The sequence below is a fragment of the Saccopteryx leptura genome, chromosome 8 (assembly GCF_036850995.1).
Source record: "Saccopteryx leptura isolate mSacLep1 chromosome 8, mSacLep1_pri_phased_curated, whole genome shotgun sequence".
NCBI classification, from domain to species: Eukaryota; Metazoa; Chordata; class Mammalia; order Chiroptera; family Emballonuridae; genus Saccopteryx; species Saccopteryx leptura.
In genome coordinates, this window is record NC_089510.1 from 84168101 (window position 1) to 84192784 (window position 24684).

The 24684-nt window shown below is 41.6% G+C and overlaps 1 protein-coding gene across 6 annotated transcripts in view; it reads left to right on the top strand.

Moving 5' to 3' along the window:
• PLD1 (phospholipase D1) overlaps positions 1 to 24684 on the top strand; it is a 337459-nt gene that overhangs the window by 203467 nt on the left and 109308 nt on the right. For 4 of the 6 annotated variants that reach the window (XM_066347950.1, XM_066347949.1, XM_066347952.1 and 1 more), the window contains 4 exons: positions 9394 to 9504; positions 11529 to 11729; positions 12707 to 12911; positions 13505 to 13618. In XM_066347950.1, coding sequence (XP_066204047.1) covers positions 9394 to 9504; positions 11529 to 11729; positions 12707 to 12911; positions 13505 to 13618 — 631 coding nt within the window. The remainder of the gene's footprint in view (positions 1 to 9393; positions 9505 to 11528; positions 11730 to 12706; positions 12912 to 13504; positions 13619 to 24684) is intronic. The other 2 variants (XM_066347955.1, XM_066347951.1) reach the window with 1 other exon arrangement.

Genomic DNA, 24684 nt, shown 5'->3' on the forward strand with positions numbered 1-24684 from the left:
TTCCTAGATTGTGAATACTTTCCTTATGAGTAATGATCTCAAAAGCCTAAGAAGTAGAATTCCATCCATTTAGAACAAATGAACCGTGGCAAAAGATGTCAGCTGTAATGTACTATAATTGAGGTTGAAAATTCAGGTTTTAAGCTTCATTTTATATCTTTCAATGTGAAGCTATTTTTTGATAGCTGTTTGTCAGTGCTAAATCCTAAAATATTCAAATAGCAAAGTAAATCTGAAATATAGAGGAGAAAAGGAAATAATATTCTAGTTTTCATTCAGAACCCTCAGTCAGTGGCTCATTGCAGAGCACTCACTGGCCAGACCATTAGACATTAATCTGTTCACTTCTTGTCTACACTCTGACTTCCTGACCTCTTTACTCAAGTCATGGCTATATAATAATAATAAATGATGAGCCATTCCAAAAGCCAGCTGTTAACCAGAAAAATGAAGTTATTTATATATATTTTTATCCTACTTTTTTTTCAAAGCAAGGAGTCTTTTTTTAGGGCTCCCATTTCCTTAATGCAGCCCAGAATGTAAATCTAGTGTGTTCCTTCACAAATATGTAAACTTATTAGATATTACTAATATCGGGAAAGATAAATTGTTAGTATTTTGAAGTGATGTGTTATTATTAGGCTTTGAGGCCAAAATAATGCTTCTTAGTACTAGCAGAGCAGTGTTGGAAAACTGTATGTGTGTTTGGTTTACTCCAAATTCTTACATCCTGCAACCTAAAATACTAATTCCTACTTTATTTCCATTTCTATATGTGAATTAGATGTTTTCAACCCAGTAAAGATTTGTGACTCAAATTTCCATTAAGAACAATGCCTAATTATCATGGATTAGTCATTTAAACTTTATTCTTTGTTGCTATAATTTATTAGACATGGCTACATCTCTAATACTTTAGAAAGTATTATGAAAATTTCTTACTCTACTGTTTGGCATATTAAGTGCCTAGGTGTAGATACATTATCCAATATGCATGCAATATGGTTCAGAATGCTTTCAGAGCCACTGAGTACAGAGAATGCAAATTTAAAAGCTGCAAACTGCACAGCAATACTGAGGATGCAAAGCTAAAAAATAAAATAGTACTTAAAGAAGTTGGGCCAAATGAGACAGAGTGTCCTGGATCAATACATTCTGAAATGTATGTTGAAGGGGGAACCATCTGAGTGGACATGGAGAATGGAGGAACATTTAGGGGAGGGTAGTTTAGCACAGACTAAAATATTGTCACCTCCCAAAACTAGAAAAGAAAATACTAGTACTTTGTACTACCAGCTGCTGAAAAATTTTTAATATATTATTTGTGATTAATGTTTTTTATTTACTGAATTTAGAGAGAGAGAGAAAAGAAAAGAATGGGGGAGAAAGAGAGAGAAACATCGATTTGTTGTTCCACTTACTTATACACTTGGTTGATTCTTGTATATGCCCTGACCAGGGATTGAACCCATAACCTTGGCACATTGGGACAATGTTCTAACCAATTGAGCTACCTGGCTAGGGCTGAACATTGTCTTTTTGATGGTTAATATTAATAACAAATATTATTTATATAGTATATTAAAGTTTACCAGACACTTTAGATTTAATTTGACCCTCATAATGGCCTTGTCTGTTTTCTTTTAGGTCTAAGATCTAAGGATTGATCAGTGTTAATTTGTGTGAGGCTGCAAAATCTCAGGGATTTTTGAATGTTAGAGAAGCTAACTTCTGAAGTCATTTCACTAGTGAAATAGAAATTAATGATTTAATTATGGGTTAAGAGTGTAAACGGGTCATGGAAATGGCGCCGTGAGCTGCGCGTCCGACAGCTCTCCCCTAAATCACAACAAATTTATCAACTAGAAACAGAAAAATCTATCCTCGGGGCATTCCGGAATTCCACACAAACTGATAGCAAAAGGACTGTTATCACTTGAATCTGAGAGACGAGGGTGTGGAGGAAGCTACCGCAGGGACGTTCATTCAAGCCGCGAGGAAGTGAGCCTGTGTGCTATCAACAAGACCACCCTCAGATGCCGATAAGAAAGAGGAAATCAAATATTATGGATACAAAAGAAAGAGAGGTAACACAAATAGATGTGGAAAAATCTATGGAGAAAAGATTTAACATATTGGAAGCCTTGGAGCTAAATGACAGAGAATTTAAAATAGAAATCTTAAAAATACTCAGAGATATACAAGAAAACACAGAAAGGCAATATAGGGAGATCAGAAAACAACTCAATGAACACAAAGAATATATTACCAAGGAAATTGAAACTATAAAAACAAATCAAACAGAAATGAAAAACTCAATTCACGAGCTGAAAAACGAGGTAACAAGCTTAGCTAACAGAACAGCCCAGATTGAAGATAGGATTAGTGAAATAGAAGACAAACAACTTGAGGCACAACAGAGAGAAGAAGAAAGAGACTCAAAAATAATAAAAAACGAGAAAGCCCTACAGGAATTGTCTGACTCCATCAGAAAGAATAACATAAGAATAATAGGTATATCAGAGGGAGAAGAAAAAGAAAATGGAATGGAGAATATACTCAAACAAATAATAGACGAGAATTTCCCAAGCCTGTGGAAAGAACTAAAGCCTCAAATTCAAGAAGCAAACAGAACACCGAGTTTTCTTAACCCCAACAAACCCACTCCAAGGCACATCATAATAAAGATGACACAAACCAATGACAAAGAAAAAATTCTCAAGGCAGCCAGGGAAAAGAAGAGTACAACATATAAAGGAAGGCCTATTAGATTATCATCAGATTTCTCAGCAGAAACTCTACAAGCTAGAAGAGAGTGGACCCCAATATTTAAAGCCCTGAAAGAGAGGAACTTTCAGCCAAGAATACTATACCCATCAAAGCTATCCTTCAAGTATGAAGGAGATATAAAAACATTCACAAATACAGAAAAAATGAGAGAATTTATCAACAGAAAGCCCCCACTCCAGGAAATACTAAAGGGGGTTTTCCAACCAGATTCAAAGAACAAAAGAAAACAACACCACAAGTAACAGCTCCACCAAGAACACAATAAAACCAAACTTAAACTGTGACAACAAAGGAAAAAAAGGGGGGAGAGGATGGAGATTAACAGTAGCAAAGGACGATGAAGTGCAGAAATACTTATAAGATAGGGTACTACAATGAATATGGTAGGTACCCTTTTCATTACTTAATGGTAACCACCCTTGAAAAAACCACCACAAAAACACTTGACTTAAAAAAGGTAGCAACAGAGGAAAGAAGTATGGAACACAAACAAACAAAAACAAATGATAGAAAAACAAAAGAGAAGAATCAAACTAGATACAAAACTAACAGAAAGCAATTTATAAAATGGCAGTAGGGAACCCACAAGTGTCAATAATTACACTAAATGTAAATGGATTAAATTTACCAATAAAAAGACACAGAGTAGCAGAATGGATTAAAAAAGAAAATCCAACTATATGCTGCCTACAAGAAACACATCTAAGCAACAAGGATAAAAACAAATTCAAAGTGAAAGGCTGGAAAACAATACTCCAAGCAAACAACACCCAAAAAAAAGCAGGTGTAGCAATACTCATATCTAATAATGCTGACTACAAGACAGAAAAAGTACTCAGAGACAAAAATGGTCATTTCATAATGATTAAGGGGAAGTTGAATCAAGAAGACTAAAAATCCTTAATATATATGCACCAAACCAAGGAGCACCAAAATATATAAGACAGCTACTTATTGACCTTAAAACAAAAACTAACAAAAATACAATCATACTTGGAGACCTCAGTACACCGCTGACGGCTCTAGATCGGTCATCCAAACAGAGAATCAACAAAGACATAGTGGCTTTAAACGAAATACTAGAACACCTGGATATGATAGACATCTACAGGACACTTCATCCCAAAGCGACAGAGTATACATTTTTCTCTAGTGTACATGGAACATTCTCAAGAATTGACCATATGTTGGGCCACAAAGACAATATCAGCAAATTTAGAAAAATTGAAATTGTACCAAGCATATTTTCTGATCATAAAGCCCTGAAACTAGAATTCAACTGCAAAAAAGAGGGGGAAAAACCCACAAAAATGTGGAAACTAAACAACATACTTCTAAAAAATGAATGGGTCAAAGAAGAAATAAGCGCAGAGATCAAAAGATATATACAGACAAATGAAAATGAAAATACGACATATCAGAATCTCTGGGATGCAGCAAAAGCAGTAATAAGAGGAAAGTTCATATCACTTCAGGCCTATATGAACAAACAAGAGAGAGCCGAAGTGAACCACTTAACTTCACACCTTAAGGAACTAGAAAAAGAAGAACAAAGACAACCCAAAACCAGCCGAAGAAAGGAGATAATAAAAATCAGAGCAGAAATAAATGAAATAGAGAACAGAAAAACTATAGAAAAAATCAATAAAACAAGGAGCTGGTTCTTTGAGAAGATCAACAAAATTGACAAACCCTTGGCAAGACTCACCAAGGAAAAAAGGCACAGGACTCAAATAAACAAAATCCAAAATGAAAGAGGAGAGATCACCACAGACATCATAGATATACAAAGAATTATTGTAGAATACTATGAAAAATTATATGCCACCAAATACAACAATCTAGAAGAAATGGATAAATTCCTAGAACAATACAACCTTCCTAGACTGAGTCATGAAGAAGCAGAAAGCCTAAACAGACCAATCAGCAGGGAGGAAATAGAAAAAACTATTAAAAACCTCCCCAAAAATAAAAGTCCAGGCCCAGACGGTTATACTAATGAATTCTATCAAACATTCAAAGAAGACTTGGTTCCTATTCTACTCAAAGTCTTCCAAAAAATTGAAGAAGAAGCAATACTTCCAAACACATTTTATGAGGCCAACATAACCCTCATACCAAAACCTGGCAAGGATGGCACAAAGAAAGAAAACTACAGACCAATATCTCTAATGAATACAGATGCTAAAATACTAAACAAAATACTGGCAAACCGAATACAACAACATATTAAAAAAATAATACATCATGATCAAGTGGGATTCATCCCAGAATCTTAAGGATGGTTCAACATACGCAAAACGGTTAACGTAATACACCATATCAACAAAACAAAGAACAAAAACCACATGATCTTATCAATAGATGCAGAAAAGGCTTTTGATAAAATACAACACAATTTTATGTTTAAGACTCTCAACAAAATGGGTATAGAAGGAAAATATCTCAACATGATAAAGGCCATATATGATAAACCATCAGCCAACATCCTATTAAACGGCATAAAACTGAGGACTTTCTACCTTAAATCAGGAACAAGACAGGGTTGTCCACTCTCTCCACTCTTATTTAACGTGGTGCTAGAAGTTCTGGCCAGAGCAATCAGACAAGACAAAGAAATAAAAGGCATCCATATTGGAAAAGAAGAAGTAAAGGTATCACTTTTTGCTGATGATATGATCCTATACATCAAAAACCCGAAGGACTCCACAAAAAGATTATTAGAAACAATAAACCAATACAGTAAGGTCGCAGGATACAAAATTAACATACAAAAGTCCATAGCCTTTCTCTATGCCAACAATGAAATACTAGAAAACGAACTCAAAAAAATAATCCCCTTCACGATTGCAACAAAAAAAATAAAATACCTTGCCGGGGTCCAGCCCCGGGGGGGATCCAGGGGTCCCACAGGAGGAGACGGCGTCGGCGAAATCGAGTGAGAGAGCCGAATTCTTTTCTTTCTCTTTATTCTCTAGTTAGCATTTACTGCCAGGCATCTCTGCCAAATGCTAGTACAGCTCCTTTTTTATACACACACACCAAGTTACAATTACATGGTATTAATCATTGCTTCTGTTTCACTATGTTTACATGTTTCCAGATAACAGTTAATTTATATCTATAAACTACAAATCAGGTGGCAAATCATTCAAAGTACAATTAAAAAATAACTTGAATAGCGACAACATCGGTAAAAGCTTTTAAAGGATTAGTACTAACTAATAACTCAACTTTACTGTTGTTGTGAGTCAAGGGGCAGAGAGAGATTAACAGACAGAATCATTAAGGACTAGCAAATGACCACCGCTTGCTCAGGCAAATGGCCTTGAGTTTATGCAGTGTCCTAACTTTCCTCACAAGATAACAAAAGGCTTGCCCATTGAGAAATTGACATAACATTAAGAGTAACTTTTACTTAAAGATATATAGAGTGCACTTGCAAGATAGCTTAGTAGCAACATAATTTCAGAAGACATTAATTGCTATTGCTTCTATGTATGCCCTTCTATACCTCTCATTATCAGAAGAAAGAATTTTTGGGAAAGTTTATAAATCTCATGAGTGTCTCACTGAGAAAGCCCAGCAACTGCCTTCAGTCATAAAACAATTCTCTTAGCAAAACATTCTTTTCTTGCTGACTGCATTCCCATCCCAGGCCACGCAACGGGCCATTCCATAACACCTTACCTAAAATTCTATTGTCTAGTCAAATTTTATTTATTTACTATATTCACACACTAGCTAAGTTCTAGCTATATTCTTTCTAACATGATTAATAAGAAATTCTCCTACAAACTTAACCCTTATGAGGGATATCATAGCCAGCCTCTTATGTTTATGAGCCCAGTTCAAGGGGCTTACAGGCTTTTCTGTGGAACTTACACCTTCTGTCTCATTTCCAAAGAAATTACTACAAATCTACAGGGAAAGTACGGTACTATTATCCCTGTGCCACAAATAATAGCACACACCCAGAAAAAGGGGGGATATAAGGCCAGATTAATTCAAAAAAATCAAAGGGGGAAGTATCGTGCCTTTCCTTTTGCGGTGACTTTGTCACCCCACAGCCATTGGTCTTCACTGCAGTGACTTTGTCACCCCGCAGCCATTGGTCTTCTCTGCTGTGACTTTGTCAGCCAGCAGTTGTGGGTCTTCTCCTGCTGTGACCTTGTCAGCCAGCAGTTGTGGGTCTTCTGCTGCTGTGACCTTGTCAGCCAGCAGTCGTTGATCGGCTCCCGACAATACCTAGGAATAAACATAACAAAGAATGTAAAGGACCTATATAATGAAAATTACAAAGCATTGTTAAGACAAATTGAAAAAGATACAATGAGATGGAAAAATATTCCTTGTTCTTGGATAGGAAGAATAAATATAATCAAAATGGCCATATTACCCAAAGCAATATACAAATTTAATGCAATTCCCATCAAAATCCCTATGAGATTTTTTAAAGAAATGGAACAAAAAATCATCAGATTTATATGGAACTATAAAAAACCCCGAATAGCCAAAACAATCCTAAGGAAAAAGAATGAAGCTGGGGGCATTACAATACCTGACTTTAAACTATATTATAGGGCCACAATAATCAAAACAGCATGGTATTGGCAGAAAAATAGACACTCAGACCAATGGAACAGAATAGAAAGCCCAGAAATAAAACCACATATATATGGTCAAATAATCTTTGATAAAGGGGCCAACAACACACAATGGAGAAAAGAAAGCCTCTTCAACAAATGGTGTTGGGAAAACTGGAAAACCACATGCAAAAGAATGAAACTCGACTACAGCCTGTCCCCGTGTACTAAAATTAATTCAAAATGGATCAAAGACCTAAATATAAGACCTGAAACAATAAAGTACATAGAAGAAGACATAGGTACTAAAATCATGGACCTGGGTTTTAAAGAACATTTTATGAACTTGACTCCAATGGCAAGAGAAGTGAAGGCAAAAATAAATGAATGGGACTACATCAGAATAAAAAGTTTCTGCTCAGCAAGAGAAACTGATATCAAAATAAACAGACAGCCAACTAAATGGGAAATGATATTTTCAAACAACAGCTCAGATAAGGGCCTAATATCCAAAATTTACAAAGAACTCATAAAACTCAACAACAAACAAACAATCCAATAAAAAAATGGGAAGAGGACATGAACAGACACTTCTCCCAGGAAGAGATACAAATGGCCAACAGATATATGAAAAGATGCTCAGCTTCATTAGTTATTAGAGAAATGCAAATCAAAACTACAATGAGATACCACCTCACTCCTGTTAGATTAGCTATTATCAACAAGACGGGTAATAGCAAATGTTGGAGAGGCTGTGGAGAAAAAGGAACCCTCATTCACTGTTGGTGGGAATGTAAAGTAGTACAACCATTATGGAGGAAAGTATGGTGGTTCCTCAAAAAACTGCAAATAGAACTACCTTATGACCCAGCAATCCCTCTACTGGGTATATACCCCAAAACCTCAGAAACATTGATACGTGAAGACACATGTAGCCCCATGTTCATTGCAGCACTGTTCACAGTGGCCAAGACATGGAAACAACCAAAAAGCCCTTCAATAGAAGACTGGATAAAGAAGATGTGGCACATATACACTATGGAATACTACTCAGCCATAAGAAATGATGACATCAGATCATTTACAGCAAAATGGTGGGATCTTGATAACATTATAAGGAGTGAAATAAGTAAATCAGAAAAAAACAAGAACTACATGGTTCCATACATTGGTGGAACATAAAAATGAGACTAAGAGACATGGACAAGAGTGTGGTGGTTACCAAGGGTGGGGGGAGGGAGGACATGGGAGGGAGGGAGGGAGAGAGTTAGGGGGAGGGGGAGGGGCACAGAGAACTAGATAGAGGGTGGCGGAGGACAGTCTGACTTTGGGTGAGGGGTTTGCAACATAATTTAATGACAAAATAACCTAGACATGTTTTCTTTGAATATATGTACCCTGATTTATTAATGTCATCCCATTACCATTAATAAAAATTTATTAAAAAAAAAAAAAAGAGTGTAAACCAATACATATACTTTCTTAAGAAATGTTTTTGCCACTCACATAATTTTTTAAAAAATGAAAAGTTCCATGAAACATACTCCAGGAACATTAAGAGATATTTATTTCAGCTTATTGTATCAGTGTTTTTAATCACTTAAATAATTAAAGTATAATAAGAACAAATGAAAAACCCTAAATCTGTACTATGAATCAGGTCAAGTCTTTCCCAATGACAAGAGTGTGGAAATGTTCACAGGTATGAGACTATCAGACACTTCTAGTAGTTGAGGTTATAATTTTAACTTTCTGGCTATAATTAGTCAAATACTGACACTCTGTCTTGGCATGAAAAGTTGTAGGAAAAAAAGAGAGATAAATTTTATTTTTGATATTTGTGTCTTTATATATACATTTATGTTTCATCTCCTTGTATAGTGTTGTTCATCAAATATTTTATTATACTTGTTTATAGAAGAAATTGTAGAAAGTACAATACACAAATAGAAGAAAAATAAAACAATAATCTACCTGTAGAAATTCTTATTTGTCTCTGTATTTTCTCTCCTGACAGCAAGAGGGGGTGAGGATCTTCATAATGCTTTACAAAGAGGTGGAACTTGCACTTGGAATCAACAGTGAATACAGCAAGAGAACTTTGATGCGTCTACACCCCAACATAAAGGTATTCAGGTTCATCTTGCTGAGCAATGTTTCTTCTTTACTAGTCTTTGGTTTTTCAGGTATATTTTGTTTTGAGTGGTGGTAAAGGGTAGAATTCCCTAATGTGTATTTTGAATGAACAGCTTCATGTCCATCTCAGAAATAAAATACTATACTTTTTTTTTATACTGCTAATATTGATGGAGTCAGCAGAGTTCACATTTCCACTTCTCTTACCCTGATGATTTAGTGAAGAACATACTTCCTAGGGTGGTTTCAATATCTGAGCCTGTCAAGTTTCCAGTTTCCTCGTTAAGATGATCCTGGGACCTCTTGGATGTGATCTCCCTGGGGCATCTCTTGAATACTGATAGCAACAAAGGAAGCTCCTTTAGAATTTAAAATGCATTTCTTAAAACCATTTTGTATAAAGTACTAATAAAATAAATAAGCACAATAAACAATTTAAAAAAAGCTATTTGATATTTTCTCAAATACCTAAAATTTATCAACAATCATTGCCCATTCATTGAGATATACCCAGACAATGAATCAATAAATCTCCAGCAGGCTTAAAGTATATAAAATTTATATATATATTTCACTTGGTTTAAAAATATATATTCCATGTAGATAGTAACAAAAAGAGAGCAGGAGTAGCTATACTAGTATCAACAAAATAGACTTTTAATTTAAAAAATTAATAGTAGACAAAAAAGGACATTATATAGGGGTAGGCAAAAGTAGGTTTACAATTGTCAGAACATGAAACACAGTTTATTCTTGTATTTCTATCTGTTGATTATTGTACTATCTATTTGTGCTACAAATGTAAACCTACCTTTGTCCACCCCTGTATATTAATTAATGAAAGACTCAGTGTAGAAAGAAGATAAAATAAGTGTAATTATTTCTGTACCAATAATAACCATAAAATGTATACAGCAAACATTGACATAAAGGGTGAAATAAACAGTTCTACAGTAATAGTTGGATACTTTAATATTCCCCTCTCAATAATGGGTTGGTATGTATAGAGAATGGAATGTTATTCAGTGTAAGAAAGGAAGGATTGACATATGCTAAAACATGGATGAACCTTGAAGACAAAATTCTAAGTGAAATAAGGCAGTCACAAGAGGACAAATGTAGTATGATCCCATTTATGTGAAATGCCTCCAGTAGTCAAATTCATAGAGACAGAAAGTACAATGATAGTTGCCAGGGTTTGGGGTGAGAAGGGAATGAGGAGTTAATGTTTAATGCATATCGAGGCACAGTTTTGCAAAATGAAGATTTGCGGAGACGGATGGTAGTGATGACTGCATACTATGAATGAACTTAATACCACTGAACTATATACTTAAAAATGGTTAATATGGTAAGTTGTATTTTATGTGCATTGTACCACAATTAAAAATGTTATTTTTAAAAAATACTCTGTAACATTTTAGAAATGTTTCTACATAGAAACATACAAAGATAGGATAAGTCAGTCTATGATCATTTAAAGAGAATTCCATCCATTCAAGCAGGAAGTTAATAACTCCTCAAAGTACCTTTCAAATCAGGAGCTGCCAAATATCTATAGCCCTATATTCATATCCTTACTAGTTCAACTCAATGGCTGCCAACGATCAATAGACTTATTAAATACTTTGCCAAAGATAGATGTTTGTTAAAATTTTTTAGAGCTTTATTTTTAAATAATACCGGGTACAATCATTTTAGGGAGAGAAGGGAGTCAGCTAATTCATGGAGCTGATTTTTACTGAAATATGTGACAAACTTCAAGCCAATTGGCAGTTGCCCCAAAAAGCAGTGTGGGTGAGGGCGGAGGAGGCTTCAAATGTAACTGGGAGTCTCCCTCTGGTAAATACTGAGAAGAAATGTGGAAGTTTGGCAATTTTCTTTGGTGTATACAGAGTCCATGTTGGTATTTGAATCATAGAAAATGCTATTTGGTGGAGAAAACCATCCTATTTTATTATAATATAAAGGACATTTTAAAAAGCATATTGCATATGCATTTTTTTTCCTCTCAAGGTGATGAGGCACCCAGATCATGTGTCATCCAGTGTGTACCTTTGGGCTCATCACGAGAAGCTTGTCATTATCGACCAGTCAGTGGCCTTTGTAGGTGGGATCGACCTGGCCTATGGCAGGTGGGATGACAATGAGCACAGACTCACGGATGTGGGCAGCGTGAAGCGTGTCACCACAGGACCGTCTCTGGGTTCCTTCACAGTAAGTGTTTTTACCTTTACAGAACTGCATGAAAGGGACACAATTTGTATAAATATATGTTCTAGCCCGATTGACTGGCTGACTGATGAGAGGTGGCGTGTCCCTGGGGGAGTAAAGAACAATGAGTCCAACATAGGCTGACTTGGCTTCAAATACCACCTAGCAAGTCAGCGACTTTGCATATTGGTCTCAGTTTCTTCCCTTCTAAGAAAAGAAAACAGAGGCCAATGGAACATTTGCTCTCTCCTAATTAGCTCCTTTGTTCTATAATACGTAAAAGGTTTTTTTTCTATTTGGAAAACGTTTATAAACAAAAATGTACAGCAACTGAGCTTTAAGTTTAATTAGCTGCCTTATTCCAGGTAGCTGCCACAGCTATTGGAATCTTCCTACTTAAAGACATGAAAATAAGATAGGTAATTCTGTTTGAAAGCAGGAAGTTAATTACTTCTCAAAGTACCTTCAAACCAAGAGCTGCCAAAATATATCTCTATGCCTATATCCAGGTACTTATTATTTCAACTCAGGTGGTTGCTAAAATATCAATACACTTATTAGAAAATTTGATGGGCTCCATCCTATATGTTGTTGATTTTCCTGGGAAAATAGAAACTGAGTGACTGGGTAACAGGAAGAATAATTGACAGAAAAGGCATTGCTTACTTAGTGTTTAGCAACTCAACAGTGAATATAACTTATGTCATTGCATTTGAGATAGAAAGATGAATTGGTATGAAATTTCAAGAATTTGGCCTGAAGGAGGAACTACAATGAACTGCCTGGTATGCCTTCGGGAGTATTTAAACAATTCATAAGAATCCCCACTGCCCAGTGGCTGACCCCACACAGTGTTGTGTGTTCGTTAGGAGCCTCCATCCTGTGTCAACTATACACCTCACCAGACTGAAACTAAAGGGCCACAATGTAGTGTATTTGATGGGGTGTCTTTTTCTTCTTTTTTAAATAATTTTTCTCAGGCTGAAACAACAGAATCTATGGAGTCCTTAAGCCTTAAAAATAAAAATGAATCCACTAAAAATCTGAAGAGCGTTAGTGATATGGATTCAAAACTGAAAGGGATAGGAAAACCTGGGAAGCTCGCCAAATTCAGCCTGTACCGGCAGCTGCACCGGCACCACCTGCACAGCTCGGACAGCATCAGCAGCATCGACAGTGCCTCCAGTAAGTCAGCGTCTCTGCTAGCGTTTATCTGGACTGCACTCCGTTCCTCCCTAGCCAGACACTGCATACCTGTGTGCAGAACTTGTCTTTCTATAATGGAGCAAACTGCTCCATGCTGAAAGGGCACTGAATCATCTTATTCTACATCCGGCCATCTCGTGGCTTTGCTGGCCTCATTTTAGAACAGATTTATTGTTTCATTGACACAAGTCATCAGAACAACCACAATTCATGCTTCTGATGGTAGTGGGATGACTAAGCATTTATAAAATAATGTCAAGTTATAAAGGAAAAAGAAAAGTATTAGGTGTACTTTATCAATTTTTTAGAGAAGAAATTTCACTTCTCTTCCCATCCAGAAATATTGTACATCAAGCATTTGTCCTCAAACATCAGATTTTCTACATCTTATAAATGTACTGTTCTTTTTAAATCTGTCTTAAAACGCTGCAATTTTCTGTTGCACAGGACTTGTGACTAATGTTTTTGCCTTACCTAGTTTTAAAAATGATCAAACCTGTTTTCCAGTTTAGAAAACCTGATGTATATACGTATATTTCTTTGTAAAAAAAAGAACTCTCAACTTTCTCCAGGTTATTGTAATCACTGTAGAAGTCGTCAGAATTTAATCCATGGTTTAAAACCCCACTTGAAACTCTTTCGCTCTTCCAATGATTCTGAGCAGGGACTCACTAGACCTCATGTGGGTAAGTGACATGTGACGCAGCGAACCTTAGGCTTCAGCTTGTGCTGCATGGGCAGAGTGAGTGTGTTTCTGGATTGTCTTTCTGTTCACACAGTTTTCATGTCACATATTGAGAGCAAAGCGTAAGGAAGTCCACATGATTCTTAGCCCCCAAGAACCTATAAAACTCCTGCTCTAGGAGAAGACATAACCTAGTAACTGCACAGTGCATGCCCCCTGCAGTTCAGTGGTGCTTTAGAAGTTTTGTGGAAGGTGGAAGGACTGCTCTGTGATAATCCCGAAATATCTTCTTGAGAAGGGGATGTTGGCGTTAGGTTTGAAGGCAATATGATCAGGTAGGTGAGGACAGGAAGACTTCACAGGTGAAAGAAATGAGGGAAGCGAAGGCACTGCATTGAGAAAGCACCAAGTGCTTCTAAAGATTAGAAAACACAACGTTCGGTTCAGATCCAGTCTGGATGAGAGACGGGAAGAGAGCGCAGTCACTCCTGGAGTCCCAGCAGAAATAAAGGAGCTGGGTCTAATTTACTTACGAATCTTGGAGCTCCCTGCCTAGAGGTGTCGTTCTCTTAAGGTGGATATTTAGAAATTGTTATTTGATGACTTTTATAAAAGAACCACACACTTGAGGAATAAATTAATCAGGCCTAATTTATGGTGGTGGGAACGAAGAAGATTTGGCAATGGATCAGATAATCATATTAGTAAATAGCAACCATAGTAAAATTGCACACTAGTGTGCAGACTCTCTGCAGGTCACTGCCCCAATCACTTGTGCAGCTTGGTAGTAATAGTGTTATCTCCTTTTTACAGATGAGGTAAGTCAGGTTTCGAGGTGATTAAGTGACTTGCGCAACGAAGTTCCAGTCCATCAGCTTCCCAGAGCCCATCATGCAGATTGCTCATTGAACAAAAATGCAGATTACTATATCACAACCTTTTGTTCTCATGTACTTTTTAGGAGATGACAGTTAGAACCCAGATAACATGGGTTGATGTGTGTCACTTGTGGTGGCAGAAGCTAATGAACCTGATGAATTAAGCTGGACCTTGAGCAGGGTCCCAGCATTCTTTTGCCTGGGGACCCTGCATTTTTTAAAACTCATTACATTTGATGAACTAAAGCTCCAATGTAATTGTTAAGTAAATTTGTATGTTGTAAATCATAATATTGATATACATTAAAAACAGAAAAATCTGTAAAGGAGGAGTTATTGTATTTATTTAACATAAAGCTAGTACTTGATGCGTAGGTGGGCTCAGGGACAACTCCCAGCAATTCCTGGGCTTGATGGAGCTTCAAAGCCCTGAGACAAGCGCAGGGAGGCCTCTGGGAAGTCCAAAGAGCAGGTCAGGGCTGGAGGCAGGGGCAGATGTTAAAGGGAGAGGGTTGGAAGCAGGTTCAGATAGTGCTTTGTAATTCCACATGTGGCTTTGCTGCTTTAGGACTGAAGTTAAAAATGAGGTGGAGGAGTGAGGTTGCCGAACCAGGAAAGGAGAGCTCTGAAGTATGACTCAGTGGCTGTGCTGCTGACGGTAGGGTGGGGCAAGTGGAAAAGCAGCAGATACAAGCCAGGGGCTGAATACACTACCAACTCCAGCTGAGCAAGCTGATACCCACGGTGGTGACCTGAGGTAGTCCACCAACCTGTGTGGGTGCTGTTCGGGTGCCAGTGGAAACCCCCTCCCTAATAAACTGGGTACATGTCCAGTGCAGCATTGTTTTATTAAGAGAGAGAAAAAGTAAACAACCTAAATATCCAAGAGTAGGGGAACGGTGAAGAACATACTGAGTGTTTCATCCCCTTGAGGGAATTATGCTCTCATTAAAAACTGTCAGTGGGGGCCCTGGCCGGTGGGCTCAGCAACAGAGCACCGGCCCAGCATGTGGAAGTCCCAGGTTCAATTCCTGGTCAGGGCACACAGGAGAAGCGACCATCTGCTTCTCCACCCTCCCCCTTCTTTCTCTCTCTCTTCTCCTCCCACAGGCATGGCTCAAATGGTTCAGCAAGTTGGCTTCAGACACTGAGGATGGCTCCATGGCCTGCCTCACATGCTAAAATAGCTCAGTTGCCTAGCAATGCAGCAGTGGCCTCAGATGGGCAGACCACCCCCCAGTAGGGGGCTTGATGGGTGGATCCCAGTCTGGGCGCATACAGGAGTCTGTCAGTCTGCCTCCCTGCCCTTCGCTTAATTAAAAAAGAAGAAGAACTGCCAGTGGGGATATAAAAATAAATGTATATGATTCATTTGTTTCATTAAATAAGTACTTACTGAGTTCCTATAATATACTGAATATAAAACATACTGAGCTGCGATTGCTGTTCTAGGTACCAGGGATGTAGTGAATAAAACAGATGAAATTCAGTTAATTAGTTAGATGTTAAGGATGGGAATTGTACAAAGAAATAGCTCACCAAACACAATGTATCAGGTGATAAGATTTGTACTGGAGAACAATAGAACAGGGAAAGGGTTAGGACAGAAGGAGGACTTACTATTTTCTATCACTGGTCAGAAAATGCTTCTTTAAGGAGGGGAATTTTCAAAAGAGATCAAAAGGAAGAGAAGCATGAAGATAAGAGACAGCCCGGGGGAGGGCATCCCGCCAGGAGGAAGAGTGGGTGTGGGGCAGCGAAGCGGGAGGTCCACGTTCCAGGAGGGGGCTGGCGGAGGGGGATGAAAGCGAGGTCAGGGGGCCGAGGTGGGTAGGTTACGCGAGGTCTCACAGCCCTCCTCCTAAGGACTTCGGCTTTAACTTTGAGTCAGAGAGTCATCAGGTCTTGAGCACAGGATGAACAAGGTCTGGCTTACATTTTTGCAGGCTCCTTCTTCAGAGCAGTCCTGAAGAGGCAAGTAGTGACCAGGCAGGTACTGAATGCATCGTGAGGGGGGTCCCAGCATGTGCCGGGGCACCGAGTGTAGGGTGTAATCGTGAGGGGAGCTCCCAGTGCCGGGGCACTGAGTGTAGGGTGTAACCGTGAGGGGAGCTCCCGGCATGGCCGGGGCACCGAGTGTAGGGTGTAATCGTGAGGGGAGCTCCCAGTGCTGGTGCACCGAGTGTAGGGAGTAATCGTGAGGGGAGCTCCCAGTGCCGGGGCACTGAGTGTAGGGTGTAACCGTGAGGGGAGCTCCCGGCATGGCCGGGGCACCGAGTGTAGGGTGTAATCGTGAGGGGAGCTCCCAGTGCTGGTGCACCGAGTGTAGGGTGTAATCGTGAGGGGAGCTCCCAGTGCTGGTGCACCGAGTGTAGGGTGTAACCGTGAGGGGAGCTCCCGGCATGTGCCGGGGCACTGAGTGTAGGGTGTAACCGTGAGGGGAGCTCCCGGCACGTGCCGGGGCACTGAGTGTAGGGTGTAACCGTGAGGGGAGCTCCCAGTGCTGGTGCACCCAGTGTATCGTGTAACTGTGAGGGGAGCTCCCGGCACGTGCCGGGGCACCGAGTGTAGGGTGTAACCGTGAGGGGAGCTCCCGGCATGTGCCGGGGCACCGAGTGTAGGGTGTAATCGTGAGGGGAGCTCCCAGTGCTGGTGCACCGAGTGTAGGGTGTAACCGTGAGGGGAGCTCCCGGCACGTGCCGGGGCACTGAGTGTAGGGTGTAACCGTGAGGGGAGCTCCCGGCACGTGCCGGGGCACTGAGTGTAGGGTGTAACCGTGAGGGGAGCTCCCGGCATGTGCCGGGGCACTGAGTGTAGGGTGTAACCGTGAGGGGAGCTCCCGGCACGTGCCGGTGCACCGAGTGTAGGGTGTAACCGTGAGGGGAGCTCCCGGCACGTGCCGTGGCACTGAGTTTAGGGTGTAACCGTGAGGGGAGCTCCCGGCACGTGCCGGGGCACTGAGTGTAGGGTGTAATCGCGAGGGGAGCTCCCGGCATGTGCCGGGGCACCGAGTGTAGGGTGTAACAGTGAGGGGAGCTCCCAGTGCCGGGGCACTTAGTGTAGGGTGTAACCGTTAGGGGAGCTCCCAGTGCTGGGGCACTGAGTGTAGGGAGTAATCGTGAGGGGAGCTCCCAGTGCTGGTGCACCGAGTGTAGGGTGTAACCGTGAGGGGAGCCCCCGGCACGTGCCGGGGCACTGAGTGTAGGGTATAACCGTGAGGGGAGCTCCCGGCACGTGCCGGGGCACTGAGTGTAGGGTGTAACCGTGAGGGGAGCTCCCGGCACGTGCCGGTGCACCGAGTGTAGGGTGTAACCGTGAGGGGAGCTCCCGGCACGTGCCGGGGCACCGAGTGTAGGGTGTAACCGTGAGGGGAGCTCCCGGCACGTGCCGGGGCACCGAGTGTAGGGTGTAACCGTGAGGGGAGCTCCCGGCACGTGCCGGGGCACTGAGTGTAGGGTGTAACAGTGAGGGGAGCTCCCGGCACGTGCCGGGGCACTGAGTGTAGGGTGTAACAGTGAGGGGAGCTCCCGGCATGTGCCGGGGCACCGAGTGTAGGGTGTAACCGTGAGGGGAGCTCCCGGCACGTGCCGGGGCACCGAGTGTAGGATGTAACCGTGAGGGGAGCTCCCGGCACGTGCCGGGGCACCGAGTGTAGGGTGTAACCGTGAGGGGAGCTCCCGGCACGTGCCGGGGCACCGAGTGTAGGGTGTAACCGTGAGGGGAGCTCCCGGCATGTGCCGGGGCACTGAGTGTAGGGTGTAACCGTGAGGGGAGCTCCCGGCACGTGCCGGGGCACTGAGTGTAGGGTGTAACCGTGAGGGGAGCTCCCAGTGCTGGTGCACCCAGTGTATCGTGTAACTGTGAGGGGAGCTCCCGGCACGTGCCGGGGCACCGAGTGTAGGGTGTAACCGTGAGGGGAGCTCCCGGCATGTGCCGGGGCACCGAGTGTAGGGTGTAATCGTGAGGGGAGCTCCCAGTGCCGGTGCACTGAGTGTAGGGTGTAACCGTGAGGGGAGCTCCCGGCACGTGCCGGGGCACTGAGTGTAGGGTGTAACCGTGAGGGGAGCTCCCGGCACGTGCCGGGGCACTGAGTGTAGGGTGTAACCGTGAGGGGAGCTCCCGGCATGTGCCGGGGCACTGAGTGTAGGGTGTAACCGTGAGGGGAGCTCCCGGCACGTGCCGGTGCACCGAGTGTAGGGTGTAACCGTGAGGGGAGCTCCCGGCACGTGCCGTGGCACTGAGTTTAGGGTGTAACCGTGAGGGGAGCTCCCGGCACGTGCCGGGGCACTGAGTGTAGGGTGTAATCGCGAGGGGAGCTCCCGGCATGTGCCGGGGCACCGAGTGTAGGGTGTAACAGTGAGGGGAGCTCCCAGTGCCGGGGCACTTAGTGTAGGGTGTAACCGTTAGGGGAGCTCCCAGTGCTGGGGCACTGAGTGTAGGGAGTAATCGTGAGGGGAGCTCCCAGTGCTGGTGCACCGAGTGTAGGGTGTAACCGTGAGGGGAGCCCCCGGCACGTGCCGGGGCACTGAGTGTAGGGTGTAACCGTGAGGGGAGCTCCCGGCACGTGCCGGGGCACTGAGTGTAGGGTGTAACCGTGAGGGGAGCTCCCGGCACGTGCCGGTGCACCGAGTGTAGGGTGTAACCGTGAGGGGAGCTCCCGGCACGTGCCGGGGCACCGAGTGTAGGGTGTAACAGTGAGGGGAGCTCCCGGCACGTGCCGGGGCACTGAGTGTAGGGTGTAACCGTGAGGGGAGCTCCCGGCACGTGCCGGGGCACTGAGTGTAGGGTGTAACAGTGAGGGGAGCTCCCGGCACGTGCCGGGGCACTGAGTGTAGGGTGTAACAGTGAGGGGAGCTCCCGGCATGTGCCGGGGCACCGAGTGTAGGGTGTAACCGTGAGGGGAGCTCCCGGCACGTGCCGGGGCACCGAGTGTAGGGTGTAACCGTGAGGGGAGCTCCCGGCACGTGCCGGGGCACCGAGTGTAGGGTGTAATCGTGAGGGGAGCTCCCGGCACGTGCCGGGGCACCGAGTGTAGGGTGTAACCGTGAGGGGAGCTCCCGGCACGTGCCGGGGCACCGAGTGTAGGGTGTAACCGTGAGGGGAGCTCCCAGTGCTGGGGCACTGAGTGTAGGGTGTAACCGTGAGGGGAGCTCCCGGCACGTGCCGGGGCACCGAGTGTAGGGTGTAACCGTGAGGGGAGCTCCCGGCACGTGCCGGGGCACTGAGTGTAGGGTGTAATTGTGAGGTGAGCTCCCGGCACGTGCCGGGGCACTGAGTGTAGGGTGTAATCGTGAGGGGAGCTCCCGGCACGTGCTGGTGCACTGAGTGTAGGATGTAAGTGATGGAGAGGACTCTTTAGATTAACTACATTAAATTAACATTTAATTTTTTTAATATAAAAAAACTAATTTATGTAAAAAACCAAAGGATAGTTGAGGCCTTCTGGAGTAGTGCTTTACACAGCCTGTTCCTTGGACCTTGGTGTTTCTCAGAGGTTCTGAAGAGGATACTGACCTTCCTACCTTTGTTAGTACTTGATTCAAACAGAACATCCTGCTCTATTTTTTTATGTATTGGAGTTCCGTGTGAATTTACATTGGGGGAAGAAAAGATTCTACTATTGATGATAAAGGAAGTTTAAAGAGCATAGCTGTACATTTAAGTAATCATGTGATGACCTAAACTTATACTGTTTTAATAGGACTTGAAACCGAAATTAAACAGAGTAACTCTTCATTAAATATTGGAAACTGAATTTTGCTGAGTTAATAACTTCCTTTCCTGGCCTTTGAACTGCAGTAGCTTCTCAGTGACATCAGTTTCCCTTGCGTGCATGGGGCCATGATGAACTGGTCACCCAGTGACTGTCATGGGAGGTACACAGAAATCAGGATGGAGTGTGGAGAGTATTTAAATAGAAAAACTGCACTAGAATCAGTTCATCTTAAGTGTGACTAGTAACTATGGTAGATTTCTATAGTACAATATATATTTTAATTCAAAACCACTCAACCATCTTCAATATTTTTTTTTCTTCCAAAGTTGTATTTATTGCCAGTGGGAGCATTTCAAATTGACATTGCTTTGATTGGTACTTTGTTATTTAAAAATGTTGTTGATGATCTTTTTTTAAGCACAATTAAATACTATAGATCAGGGGTAGTCAACCTTTTTATACCTACTTCCCGCTTTTGTATCTCTGTTAGTAGTAAAATTTTCTAACCACCCACCGGTTCCACAGTAATGGTGATTTATAAAGTAGGGAAGTAACTTTACTTTATAAAATTTATAGAGCAGAGTTACAGCAAGTTAAAGCATATAATAATAGTTACTTACCAAGTACTTTATGTCAAATTTTTGCTAAGTTTGGCAGATAAATCTTTATGAAACAACTTACTATAGTTAAATCTTTTTATTTATACTTTGGTTGCTCCGCTACCGCCCACCATGAAAGCTGGAACGCCCACTAGTGGGCGGTAGGAAGCAGGTTGACCAGCACTGCTCTAGATGGCTGAGGTAGGGGAGCATTTTTTTCAATTAAGTCGAGACAGGTGTTTCTGTGGACGTAAGAAACGTCTAAGCCCATAGAGAATTTGTATGAGTTTATCTGAACCAAACTGACAACAATTGCCAGGAAGCAAAATCTGAACAGATTGAGAAAATGTTCCTGAAAATGGCAATTTTGCGGTTTATTTCATACATCACAATCAAAGGAGAGGGCATAAGGAAGTTATGTCAAATCCATCCATGTCAGATCAGGGAGGCAGGAAAAGGTGAAGTAGGGAAATCTCTGAGACGAAATGAAGGGTAAAATGCAGTGACAAATACTTCTTTTATATTCATGGGTATAAGACAGTTAACATTTACAGCGTGTCCAGATAGTGTGCGGGACCAGGTAACATGAGGGGTGCTGGGGTCTCCGCTGTGAGACTGTGCCCAGAGGGGTCTGAACAAACGGCGACTACTCTGACATTCCAAAGGTACGTTAGTATAGTTGCAAAAAGACAATAGGCAGGCTCGGTTAAGGTCAAAACTGACCTTTGCCAAGGAAGATACGGGTCTAGGACAGGACTACCCACCATGACTTGCTTTTAGAAGTTTTAATTTCAACCCATCCTGTTCAGTCTCTGAGTTTTAAGGCTGCAGGCACAGGCCTGCCCTGAGCTTGTGGGTTTAGCATACGGCCCCCTTTGAACCCACATTTCAAACACAGATATCTAATCTTAAAGAATAATGAATAGTGGGTTGTTTCTAGACTCTTCTCAGGGATGCAATGATACAGATGTATAAGATTTATTTTCTGCTGGCAAAGAGCTTATTATTTAATAGGTAAGCATCAGTTTAAAATATTTTGCTAACCTACTGCCTTAGTCATTCATCAGGGGGAGATACCTTTATGGACAAGAATTGTTAGGGAAGCTTTCTCCACAAATGTAAACCTTGATTCATAATTCCAAAACCCAAAAAGTTTCAAAAACCAAAAGATTTTAAAAATATATAACTTAATGAGGACCTGTTTTGGAACTGGTCTTGAATATAGGTAGACACTCAGTAGGTACACTAAGAAGGGGAAAAACAGGCATTTCAGGTAGATATTATAACCTATGACAGATATGGGAAATGCCAAAAGTATTTATTTTAGACCTAGGTATGGAATGTGGTAAATACATAGAGGTTGACCATTTCATGCAAAATCCTGGGGGTCAGATGTGCTTTAGAAATTAGAAAATTCTGGATTTTAAGATAGTAATATAATACCCACTCTAGATGATGTTACAGTCCTTGCAGGGTCCAGAAAATATCCCATAAGCAAATTATTTATATGTATTTAACACCAAGTAGGGTAAATGAGGATTATAGCCTCTTGTCAGTGCAGGTCAGGTTTTACTAACAAATGAGCTGTGGAAAAAATATTTGGGAGTTAGTGACATCAGAGAAATGGCATTGTGAGGAGCACTACCTCTCCCCAAAATTTCAACAAGTTCTTCAACCAGTGACAGAAAAATCTATCCTTGGAGCATCTGGAAGTCCCACACACTGAACACAAAGGCAGAGGCAGCGGCAACCTAGTAGCTGGATCATCAGGCTGCTAATTCAGGAAGGAGAGACTAGGAGAGAGTCTCCAGGATAATGGACTCTCTCATTGTCGGAGCCTGCAAATGCTAACAAGCCTCAACTACCAACGAGACTGAAGCCTAGTATATGACATCGCCACACAGACTCATCAACTGCAAATCTCTACCTAAGCGTGCCACAGGGGCAGAGCCTGGGGTACAGAGTCACCGACCAGGAACAGGGAGAGGAAAGAAAAAGCAAGAAGATAACCTCTCAAAATCAAGAAAAATCCACAGACTTTATAACTTTTTCCACATTTTTTTCTATCTTTCATTTCTTGTCTTTATTATTATTTTTTCCACCTTGGTCCTTTTATTCTCTGCCCATCTTATTCTTTCCCCTTCTTGAACTACACTACCCATAAGTGTTACATCTCCCATTTTCTTTCTTTTCTTCTTCCTTTCTCTCTATGAGGGTTATACTCCAAAACCCTTAACTCTCTTTTTTTTCTTTTTTCTTTTCTTTTTTCCATTTTTCTTTTTTCTCCCTCTCTATTAGTTTCTTCTTTTCTCCTTCACTTTTCCTCTCATTCAATCCTCACTCATGAACAAATAATTTTATTTTGGATTCAAATTTTTTCTTTGTGGCATTTTGAGTGCTTTTTACTTCGCTTTTTAGCTCATTAGCATTCCCCCCAACCCCGGCTCTCCATTCTATCTAGTTTTTGCTCCACTTAATACAATAGTAATTTTTTTCTTTTTCCTGTTTCCCTCTTATCCCTCTCATTATATCTCTCAGCTGACCATCACTTACAAGCAAATCATTTTATTCTTGACCCAAATTTTTTCCTTTTTTGCATTTTGTGGGTCCCTACCTCCTTTTTTGCCCCTTTATCACTTCTCCCCAACTTAGGCCCTTCATTATAGGTAGTTTTTGTGCCATTTAGTATAATATAATTCACAGTTTATCACGATATTTTCTCAAGAAGGAGGGGAGAGGAGAAAAAAAAAGAAATAATAAATTTTCTTTTTTATTCCATTTTTTTCTTTTTCTTTTTTCACTTTTTCTTCTTTATTAATTCTCATTAGTGCTATCAACAAAACCACCCTCAGATGCCATTAAGGAAAAGGAAATCGAATATCATGGATACAAAAGACAGAGAGGTAGCACAGATAGATGAGGAAAAATCTATGAAGAAAAAATTTAATATATTGGAAACCTTGGAGCTAAATAACAGAATTTAAAATAGAAATCCTAAAAATACTCAGAAATATACATGAAAACACAGAAAAGCAATTTAGGGAGCTCAGAAAACAACTCAACGAAAAAATATTTGGATTTTCAGAACTTTCGGATTTTGTAATTATGGTTAAGTGTTAATTAATTTGTGGAGGTAGGTCCAGTGTCTATATCTGTACCAATATATGGAGACATTGAACCCCGTTGAACCTCATCTAGAAAATGTTGTAGGAATGCTGGGGGTAGGGGGTTGACTTCCTGGGGGGTGGACAGAGGGGAGAGATACAGGTGGCATCTTACTACACTGTGCTAGAGACAATGTGAGTGTGACAAGCGTGTTCCAGTGGGCCCAAGAATAAGATGAAATGGGACAAACATTTTCCAAAGGAGGAATCAGGAGAATTTTAATAGGACTTGGGAAGTGGTGATGGGGTGGTGGGTGGAGAGATATTGAAGAAAAGAATGGCGCCTAAGCGAGGTTCAAATGTGAGTAACTATGAACAGAAGACAAATCTCAAGGAAGGCCTTGATTTCTGGGTGATAATGATTCTAGTGTTCCATGTGATTTTAAGATTTTGGAGAGACAACTAGGTTGACAAAGTCACGTGAGGCACAGGAAGTGGCTGTAGATCTGGAGGCAAAAAGAGAAGCCAGGGCTAAAAGGGTACATTTAGGAGGAAGTTGGAGAAAACCTGCTTTGGGAGGAGGAGCTGGGAAAGATCAAGATGGAGGGTGGATGTAGTGGTAGGGGTAAGCAGCCTTGGAAGCCAGAAATGAGAGAGGAAAGGAGAATGTGGCCAAGCCGGAGACACTGGATAAGGGGCAGTAAGACATCCTTTCCCTGAACTGTAGCAGCCAGAGAGTCTGGGCCACTGACAGAGGAGGACTGCAGAAA